The sequence below is a fragment of the Silurus meridionalis genome, chromosome 1, assembly GCF_014805685.1.
Source record: "Silurus meridionalis isolate SWU-2019-XX chromosome 1, ASM1480568v1, whole genome shotgun sequence".
Taxonomy (NCBI): Eukaryota; Metazoa; Chordata; class Actinopteri; order Siluriformes; family Siluridae; genus Silurus; species Silurus meridionalis.
This window is the reverse complement of record NC_060884.1, coordinates 207501-217500: the sequence shown is the minus strand read 5'-3', so window position 1 is coordinate 217500 and position 10000 is coordinate 207501. Positions and strand designations below refer to the sequence as shown.

At 43.0% G+C, this 10000-nt stretch overlaps 1 protein-coding gene across 6 annotated transcripts in view; it reads right to left on the bottom strand.

Moving 5' to 3' along the window:
* The window catches only part of rgl3a (ral guanine nucleotide dissociation stimulator-like 3a), a 17362-nt gene that overhangs the window by 17 nt on the left and 7345 nt on the right, over positions 1-10000 (bottom strand). For 4 of the 6 annotated variants that reach the window (XM_046850193.1, XM_046850223.1, XM_046850205.1 and 1 more), the window contains 10 exons: positions 8659-8736; positions 6980-7066; positions 6848-6880; positions 4085-4206; positions 3758-3850; positions 3503-3626; positions 2692-2946; positions 2472-2586; positions 2240-2372; positions 1638-2042 (listed from right to left, as the gene is read on the bottom strand). In XM_046850193.1, coding sequence (XP_046706149.1) covers positions 2006-2042; positions 2240-2372; positions 2472-2586; positions 2692-2946; positions 3503-3626; positions 3758-3850; positions 4085-4206; positions 6848-6880; positions 6980-7066; positions 8659-8736 — 1077 coding nt within the window. In that variant the 3' untranslated portion in view covers positions 1638-2005. Of the gene's footprint in view, positions 1-1637; positions 2043-2206; positions 2373-2471; positions 2587-2691; positions 2947-3502; positions 3627-3757; positions 3851-4084; positions 4207-6847; positions 6881-6979; positions 7067-8658; positions 8737-10000 lie in introns of those variants that run through there. The other 2 variants (XR_006925912.1, XM_046850215.1) reach the window with 2 other exon arrangements.

Genomic DNA, 10000 nt, shown 5'->3' with positions numbered 1-10000 from the left:
CTCACACATCTCACACACACACACACACAAACACCTCACATCTCACACACATATACATCTCACACACACACACACACACACACACACATACACCTCACACACACATCTCACACACACACACACACACCTCACACAAACACAAACACCTCACACATCTCACACACACACACACACACACACACACACATCTCACACACACAAACACAAACACCTCACACATCTCACACACACACACACATCTCACATACACACACACACACACACCTCACACAAACACCTCACACATCTCACACACACACACACACACATATACATCTCACACACACACACACACACACTTCACACACACACACATCACACACACACACACCTCACACACATCTCACACACACACACACAAACCTCACACGAACACCTCACACACACATACATCACACACACACACACACACACACACACATCTCACACACACCTCACACACACATACATCTCACACACACACATACATCACACACACACAAACACATACATCTCAAACACCTCACACACACATACACCTCACACACACACATACATCTCACACACACAGACACACACACACAAACACCTCACACACACCATACACACACACACACACACCTCACACACACATCTCACACACACACCTCACAAACCACACACACTCACCACACGCACACACCACACTCACCTCACACACCACACTCACCAGAGAGGTGAGGAAACGTGTTTATTGCTGTTAGAGGAATAAAACACTGGTCTGTTATAGATTCATTATAATAATGATGATGATGATGATGATGATGATGATGATGATGATGAAGAATAATAATAATAATAATAAGTAGGTTATTGACGTTAACAGGAGGAGAGGAAATGAGTGAATCCAGCTGCAGAACTCGACCTGGTCAGTGAACATCAGCAGCTGGATTGATGGTTTGTGTTTTCCTGAAGCTTGAGGAGACTCCCAGCACTCACTCTGGTCCACTGTGGCGTGTGTTACTGGTCATTAATAAAAAACAGCACTGTGTTTAATTTAACGTGACGGACAGGAGAACGGACACGTGGACGTCCTGATCCTCCACTACCTCATCGAACTCACGCTGAAGTGTGTGAGAGACTCGATTACGTTGTGCTTCATCCACTTTATATGCAGCTTCAACTCGATTTACATCAAATCAATTGAGTGTGTAAACGATCGCTCCTCAGTGATGCAAATTTTTTAAATCAGATTTATTTTGATTTTTTGCTGTTTATTTTTTTATTTTTTTTTATTGTAATTATTTTTCTCACAGGTGATGTTTTTTCATGTTTTACTGCTGCATATTAAAAAGAATGACAAGAAAGTAAAACTACATGTTAAACCCAGCAGTGTTGTTATAACACACACACACACACACACACATATAATAATAATAATAATAATAATAATAATAATAATAGACTCCGGCTGCTAATGTTTTGATTAAGAAAAAAAGGGAATTGAGCTTTAAATCATTTGAACATGCAGTAGCGGATTTTAGGCAGCAGGGGGCAAAATCATTAAACTCACTCATTACAGACGTGTTTAATACATTTTATTCACACACACACACACACACACACACACACACACAAAATTACCCACAAAGCATTTATTGATTAAAATCATTTAAATTGAAAGAAAAAAATAAATTATATAATCTATACAGAAAACACACCAAATACAGACTTCTGTATAATAATTACTGTACACAATAAATTATAAATATAAATATCTGTACAGTGTTTAGGCAAATCTACGTCAAAATCATACCATGACTGACTGCTGCAGCGAACACACACACCATTAAAACATCAGTAATGAGGGAAAATGAGAGCTGAAGTGTGGGGATTTTGTGGTGAATAATGAAAGATTGCAGTGTGGCGACGCCGTGTCTCTTGTTACTGAACTGTTCAGTTTAAAATCATTTTCACACACGGAGGGAGAGACAGAAAGTGGTGAAGCTCATAGACGTGTGATCCAGGAAGATTTAGAGCAGCAGCTGCAGGTGAGGAGGAACATTACAGCAGAATAAATCAGTGTGTGACGCAGTTCAACATAAATACACACATCCATTAAATACCTCTGCATTAGTCTAATAACAAGTGTTATTAAAATAAATATCTCTACACACACACACACACACACACACACACACACACACACAGAGGCAGTAGGTCCTCCAGGGCACATGGTTACTTGTGAGCTCTGCGCAGAACAGCAGGACTGGAGCACAGACTGTGAGTCCTCCAACGTGGACGCAGAACAAAGTCATAACTGTCTGAGGGACACATGGCGTAGTACAAATTCGCCTTATCAGGAACCAACAACTCTGAGACACACACACATTTATATACTGGGTTAGTATACTGAATGTGTGTATGAGAGAGAGAGAGAGATTGTGTGTGTGTGTGTGTGTGTGTGTGTGTACCTTTATCACAGTCTAGGATCTGTGTGAGTGTGAAGTCGTTACAGCTCATATTCTCCACATTGTGTTTCTCCAGAGCTCTCTGTATCACCTGACTCGTCTTATCCTGACTGCTTATCTACACACACACACACACACACACACACACACACACACACGTTACACAACTGAATGTCTGACCTGCAGTGTTCTGAATGAAGTGGATTACAATGATTTGATGTACCAGTATGCTCTTGTAGATGTTGCAGCTGTGGAGCGCCATGCTGACTCTGATGATGCAGCTGTCACTCTGCTTATTATACACAGCCTGGGACGAGGAGGAGGAGGATGATGATGGTGATGGTGATGGAGATGGAGATGCACCATCAGAGCTCAGAGTGGAGACATCAGATTGAGAGGAGGAGGAAGTAGGAGAGCTGCAGTTTGGATCAGGACATGAACCAGAGGCGTCTGCTGAGATGTTCAAACACAATCCAGACTGCAAGGCAAGACACACACACACACACACGATTATTATAGTGTTCAATAGATCAGACAGACCCGTGACTGTGTGTATGCTAATGTAAGGTACCTAAGATATTTACAGTGTTTGGCAGTTGAGGGTTAAGGGCCTTGCTCAAGGGCCCAGTATTTGAACTCACATCCTTTTGATCAGAGGTCCAACATCTTACCCACTGATCTGCCACTTCTTAATAAATAACGTGTTTGTTTGAATGCTCCTCTGGATGTGGTGATACAGTGTGTGTGTGTAAGTGTGTAAGTGTGTGTGTGTGTGTGTGTGTGTGTGTGAGTGTGAAGTAGTCCAGATGAATAAGTATGAGGTTGTATGAAGAAAGTACTTTATCATCTTCCTTCCACTCAAAACATCTGGAGCGACTGGTTGCAGCGTCGCCGTGTGCACACACGTGGGTCAGAACAGCACCAGAACAGCACCAGTTACACCATTAGTCTACCATCTTTTTAATACAACCTCGACTGTGAGACAGTGAAACAGGTGTGGGTCGGTCTGAACTGAATGATGTGATCACCGTTACCTGTGATTTGGGGCGGAGTGTAAAGGAATAATCGTCCATCTCAGAGCTGCTCGAGCCTGAAGAGGAAACACTCATCTGATCCAAGAGGGGTTTCTTTCTAGAGCCGTCACTGCTGCTCAGCAACCTGTAAACACACACACACACACAGATCCATCCAACTGAGAGTGCGTGGATGAATATACAAGGGGTATAACGAGTGTGTGTGAGTGTGTGTAGGTGTGTGTGGGTGTGTGTGGGTGTGTGAGAGACACGTACAAGCCAAGTTTTTTGCTGATGAGTCGATGGCTCCAGCTTGGTGAACCAGGACATGAATCCACTGGGGGCTCCAGTTTTCTGGACAGATCATAACTACACACACACACACACACACACACACACACACACACACACACACACACACACCCCACACACACACAAAATTACAATCTGCTAAATGCCACAAATGATTATTATACACACAAACATCTTAAAATCTTACACACAATAATTAGAACTTCATCAAACTGAAGCCTGCTTTAATTAACTGAGCTGTTTATTTAAAACTGTGTGTGTGTGTGTGTGTGTGTGTGTGTGTATACAGACCTCTGCTGGTCAGACAGAGGTGAGCAACTGTTGAGCCAGTGGGAGACACAGGGGTGAGACGGAAGAGAATAGAGAGAGCATGAAACCTGCAACTGACGGATCTGAGACAAAACCTCAAACTCCTGGGAGACAGATGGAGAGAGAGCGAGAGAGAGGGGGCAGAGAGAGAAGAGAGGAAGGTGGGAGAGAGGGAGAGAGAGAGAGAGAGAGAGAGGGGGGGTTTAACTTTATTTGATATTTTGATCATTTTCCCAGGTTTTTACATATTTACATTTTATAAACTACAAATATGCAAAAAATAAATAAATAAATAAATAAAATAAATAAATTGCAAAAATTGTTCAAATGCACGTATTCAGATTCAGATCCAGGCCGTCACATCCCTTTTGGCAACTTCTCCACATCTACCCAACATCTTGTTTGTTTGAGGTTCCACCAGATAGTTTAAGACACTTTTTCTTTTTTCATGATATTTATATCAGTGGCCGCTAATGAAACATCCAGGGGAAAACATTTCACCTTCAAAACACCTTCAACACAAGACTTTAATAAGTTAGGGTGTTTTCACATATAGTTTGTTTTAAAAGAACCAAACCCAGTTCACTTAAAGTGAACCAGAAAGTGATCTACACAAATGTGACCTCAGTCCCTTTCATGTTCACAATATAAAAGACATAAAAGAGAACCCAGTTCTCTTTTTGGTCCTCTTTAATATTGAAGTGATCTCAGACCCTTTCGTGTTCACAACTCAAACTCATAAGAACTCAGAACCCAGAATTCTGTGAAATTTCTGTGTACTTCTGTCGTAGTTTTTTCACTTGTACGTGACATTGTGGTGCTGTTCTGTTGTAGCCCCTTTCCTTCAGTTTTTTAGAAAACAGAAGAAATACTTTTATGTTTTTATGTATTGTGAATAGTTGGCATTTAATGCCATCCTCTTTCCAAATATTAATAAGTGCACAGCTTCCATCATAAGACCACACGACTCCGCGACCTGCCATGTCAAAAAGTTTTGTGTTTCAGCAGTGACGGAACACGGCTGCAGGTATGGCAAGCCTCCAGGGACATTTGGCGAAACGAAATGCAAAGCGGACCGGGACCACATTGCTTTCACATGTCACAAACAAATCGAACCACAAACGGACCCACAAACGAACCGTACTCAGACCACCTCCGGAGGTGGTCTGAGTACGGTTCGCTTCTGGGTCCTTTTAAGGGGTCTGAGATCACTTGGTTTGTTCACATATACACACTGAACCGCTCCGAGAGCGTTTGGAGGGCTCAAACGAACTAGGTGTGAAAACACCCTTAAAGACCTTTTAATCTCACGCAGTGGATAAACAAGTCTACTGTCTCCTCCACCCCACGGCATGGACATTTCATTGAAACAATTTAACCAGCCCCTTTTCCAGCATGCCCTCCCAGTTCTTCTGTCTGTATTGTTCTGTACCTAAAAACACCCCTAGAACATTGATCCCATCTATTCTCCATTGCAGTCCCCCTGGAAGATGAGACATTTTCATATATGGCTAAAGTAGACAGAGTGGTGGAGATCTTCCTGACTAGTGAACAGAGCTAAAACCCGTGGGGGCTCCATGTATAAAAACCCTTTTAAATGTTTGCTTAATTTGCTCAGTAGGTTCTACTGCTATGCTGAGTAGTTGTACCTGAAAGTGGACACCCCTGGCAGATACCCCTCTTGACAGGTACTGGGCATCTCAGCCCACTTCCTATCTTCAGCATTACTGATGCCTCAGTGTACAAAGCCTGAGAGTGAAGTATCTGAGCTACTGGGACACTCAAAGCAGCTCCAGAGTAAAATGGAGTGTTGTGTGGCCCTGAACAGACACCAGCGTGGCAGAGAACCTGAGCACGGTGTCTGATCCGAAACTGAGACACACCTTGATGAAGTACAGACTCAGTGGACACGTCTGGCCGTGGAGACAGACGGGGAGACACATACAGTCCTGTCTGCCCCGAGAGCACAGTAGAGGCAGAACTGCACTTCCTCACTGAACTCATCAAATACAACCACATTCAACCTCAATTCTTCACCAACATCAACCATCATCCCCAATTTTAACTCCCTCTCAACCCCCGACAAACTGCACCACCTACTGGGGAAAACAGAGAGCTGCACACTCACAGCCCACTACACACACACACACACACACACACACACACACACACACCTTTTATTTTCTTGACTTTTTATTTTATTATTATTATTTTTATTTATTGTAACTATTTCTATTATTCAGCAATAGGAATGTCCATATTTGTTATGCAAATTACAACCTTTAAATATTGAATCTTGAGAGAGAGAGAGAGAGAGAGAGAGGAGAGTGAGAGAGAGAGAGAGAGAGAGAGGAGAGAGAGAGAGAGAGAGAGAGGAGAGAGAGAGAGGAGGGAGAGAGAGAGAGAGAGAGAGTGAGAGAGAGAGAGAGAGAGAGAGAGAGAGTAAGAGAGGAGAGTGAGAGAGAGAGAGAGAGAGAGGAGAGAGAGAGAGAGTAAGAGGGAGAGAGAGAGAGAGAGAGAAAGAGGGAGAGAGAGAGAGAGGAGAGAGTAAGAGAGGAGAGAGAGAGAGAGAGAGAGAGAGAGAGAGGAGAGAGAGAGAGAGAGAGTAAGAGAGGAGAGTGAGAGAGAGATGTTAAAGAGATATTCCAGTCACTAAAATAAACTATAAAATAATCTGCACTAATCAGTAGGTGTGTATATGTGTGTGTGTGTGTGTGTGTGTGTGTTGGGGGTGATTATACTCACTCTTCTTCGTTTCTCAAAGTTGATTAGTCGACTCTGAAACATACATGTTACTGCTATTATAGAAATCAAGGTATATTTTAGTTTGTACACAGGTGTGTGTGTGTGTGTGTGTGTGTGTGTGTGTGTGTGCACCTCTATTGTGTCGGGTAGTGCTGTGTCCAACATGGTCAAGACAGTCAGGTAAGTCCCCAGGTATGGCACCTCCCCCCCACTGTAGCTCTGCGCACGCACACACACACACACACACACACACACACACACACACACTCTTCAGATTGTTTCAGAACACAGGATATAAAACTATAAAGAGAAACAGCAGTGCAGTTATATACAGTCAGGTCCATAAATATTTGGACACTAACACAGTGGATGATGGTGGTCTGTCCGTCACAGTGTGCTGGAGGTCGACCTCTAAATGACTTTCAGATCTAATTTGAGGAGATTCATATTCCAGTTTAGGTGAACAGTGTAGATCTGACTGGGGTGTGTGAATATACATCGCATGTAGTAAATAACTATCTGAAATCTGAAACTCAGGGACATTTCCAGATGCTGGGTTTCCTCCCTGCTGAATCTCGATCAGGTCTCCACTCCAGCTGTCCTCACTTCCTGCTGGTTTCACCTTGAGGCAGTGAAATGCAGCTTGACTGGATTCAGGTCAGGTAATCGACTCGCCCTTTGAAGAACATTCCACTGCTTTAGCTCAAAGTCTGGGCGGATTTGGAAGTCATGCATCAGGTCCATCTGCAGTGTGAAGCTCGTTATAGGTGATATGTGAGAAGATAAGATCTCACTGAGTGCTTCAGAACCTATCCTGCTTTTCTCAGCTCTCACATTAATACAAGACAACCAGTTCCACTGGCAGCGGCGCGCGCACACACACGCACGCACGCACACACGCACACTTCTACTCTACTCTGCTCTGGTTTTGCTGTATGTGATTCTCAGTAGTGGTGATCTCATGATGACACGTGTGTATGTATTCTGGTGAAGTCTTCTACTGATTGTTGACTTTGACACAAATCTTCTCACCTCCTGGAGAATGTTCTTCAAAAGAGAAATAATTCTTCAATCATCCAGCACAGTGGTCTTCTGGTGTTCCTGAGCTCACCAGTGCCTACTTCATTGTAAGACTGTTATAAATAAACTTTCTTTCAGCTTCTCCCATTAGGGGGCGCCACAGCAGATCCTCCGCATGTTTGATTTGGCACGTTTTTACGCTGGATGCCCTTCCTAACGCAAACCTCCACAATTTATCTGGGCTTGGGACTGGCACTGAGAGTGGCTGGGTGTAAGACTGTTATACATGCTTTTGCTTATTTTACATCAAATACAAACAAAAAACTAAAACCATTTTAATGTTTTTGTTTTTTTAAGATGCCATAATTTCTGTTCCTTCACATGATTCAGAGCAAAACAAAGCTTAAATTCTGCTCTTTTAGTTTATATTTATTATTTAAAACAGCTCTAATATACTGTGGACAACCAATCATTTAAAAAATAAAAATAAATAAAAAGCTTGGAATATTTATGAACCGTACTGTTTTAAACCACTACATTTAGAACTTCAAGCTCCCAGGTTCCTGGGTGAAGTGTTCCTGGGTGAAGTGTTCCTGGGTGAAGTGTTCGTGTAAATGTATTTAGTGTGATAAAAATAGACAGACGTGACACTGCTATTAAACGTGTATAAACACACGTGTTGACACGTCCTGCATGCTGCGTTCTGAAGGAAACACCACCTACACGTGACCTGTAGATGAAACCCTGTGAAGATTATGAAGTTCTGAATGATTATTCACATGAAATCTCACCGTGTGCTTGGAGGATGGACTGAGTTTAGGAGATCTGAGTGCTGTGGAGAGGTTCTCCTCTGTGTGCTCATTACTGTCCTGAAACACACACACACACACACACACACACACACACACACACACACACACACACACACACACACACACACACACACACACAGAGTCAGGGGATGAGATCACACCTGTATGTTATGATACTGTAAATAAAAAGACCTCCTCAGCTGAACGTAAAACCATGTAGAGAACAGGAAGCAGTAGTGCGTTACACTGATCACACCTGCTCTACCTGCACACACAGGTGCACCTGATATGGTGCTTAAACACAGATTATAAAGTGTGTGTGTGTGTGTGTGTGTGTGTGTGTGTGTGTGTGTGTGTGTGTGTGTGTGTGTGCTATCTGGTGTTTGTCCTTAGGCACACAGTGATAAAATGCTAAATGGAGAACACTCTGTTCAGGTCAATGATTTCTCACGTCACACTGCGTTTCAGTTACAGAAACCCGCTAGGGACATGACCTGCACAACACACACCTGTACACACCTCTACCTGTCCATCGCTCTCTCTCTCTGTATGCCTTTATAGGATGCCACAGTGTTTATAAACACTTTATCTACAGTTCATCCAGAACATGTTCTGACTCTTTACTGTTTTTAATTTTCTGATACTACAATCGTGTTTTTCATGAATCTGCGCTCAGACCCCATAATGATGGAGTGAAAACAGAATTCTAAATATATCTTCTATATAAACCCTGAAATCTCAGGTCCATAAGTATTCAGACTCTTTCCTCAGTTATTAGTTGCAGCTCGTTCAGCAGAAGTTTCAGTCTCGAGTCTTTTTTGGTTTGACACAATAAGCTTTACACCTGGATTGGGGGATTTTCTGCCATTGTTCGAGTTGAATAGGGAGCATAGGTGGAGGCCACTTTCAGGTCTCTCCAGAGATGTTCACTAGGGTTCAGGTCAGGATTCTGTCTGGTCCACTGAAGGACCTTCACAGTGTGGTCTGTGGTCCACTCCTGTGTGGTCGTGGCTGGTTTTTTTGGTCATTTTCATGCAGGAGGGTGAACCCGTGGTCCAGACTGAGGTCCGGAGTGCTGTGGAACAGGTTTTTATTGAGGAGCTCTCTGTACTTTACTCCATTCAGCTTTCCCTTAACCCTGACCAGTCTCCTAGTCCATGCTGCAAAAAAAATTACCCCCACTTTGGGATGGTTCTGTGCAGGTGATGATCGGAGCCCTGGTTTCCCCCAAACAGAAATGTTTAGAATTCATGTTCTTCACAGTTAGTGTCCTTCAGTGGGCTTTTTTTTGCTTTTTTCTATTCACTCTGCCATGAAGCCC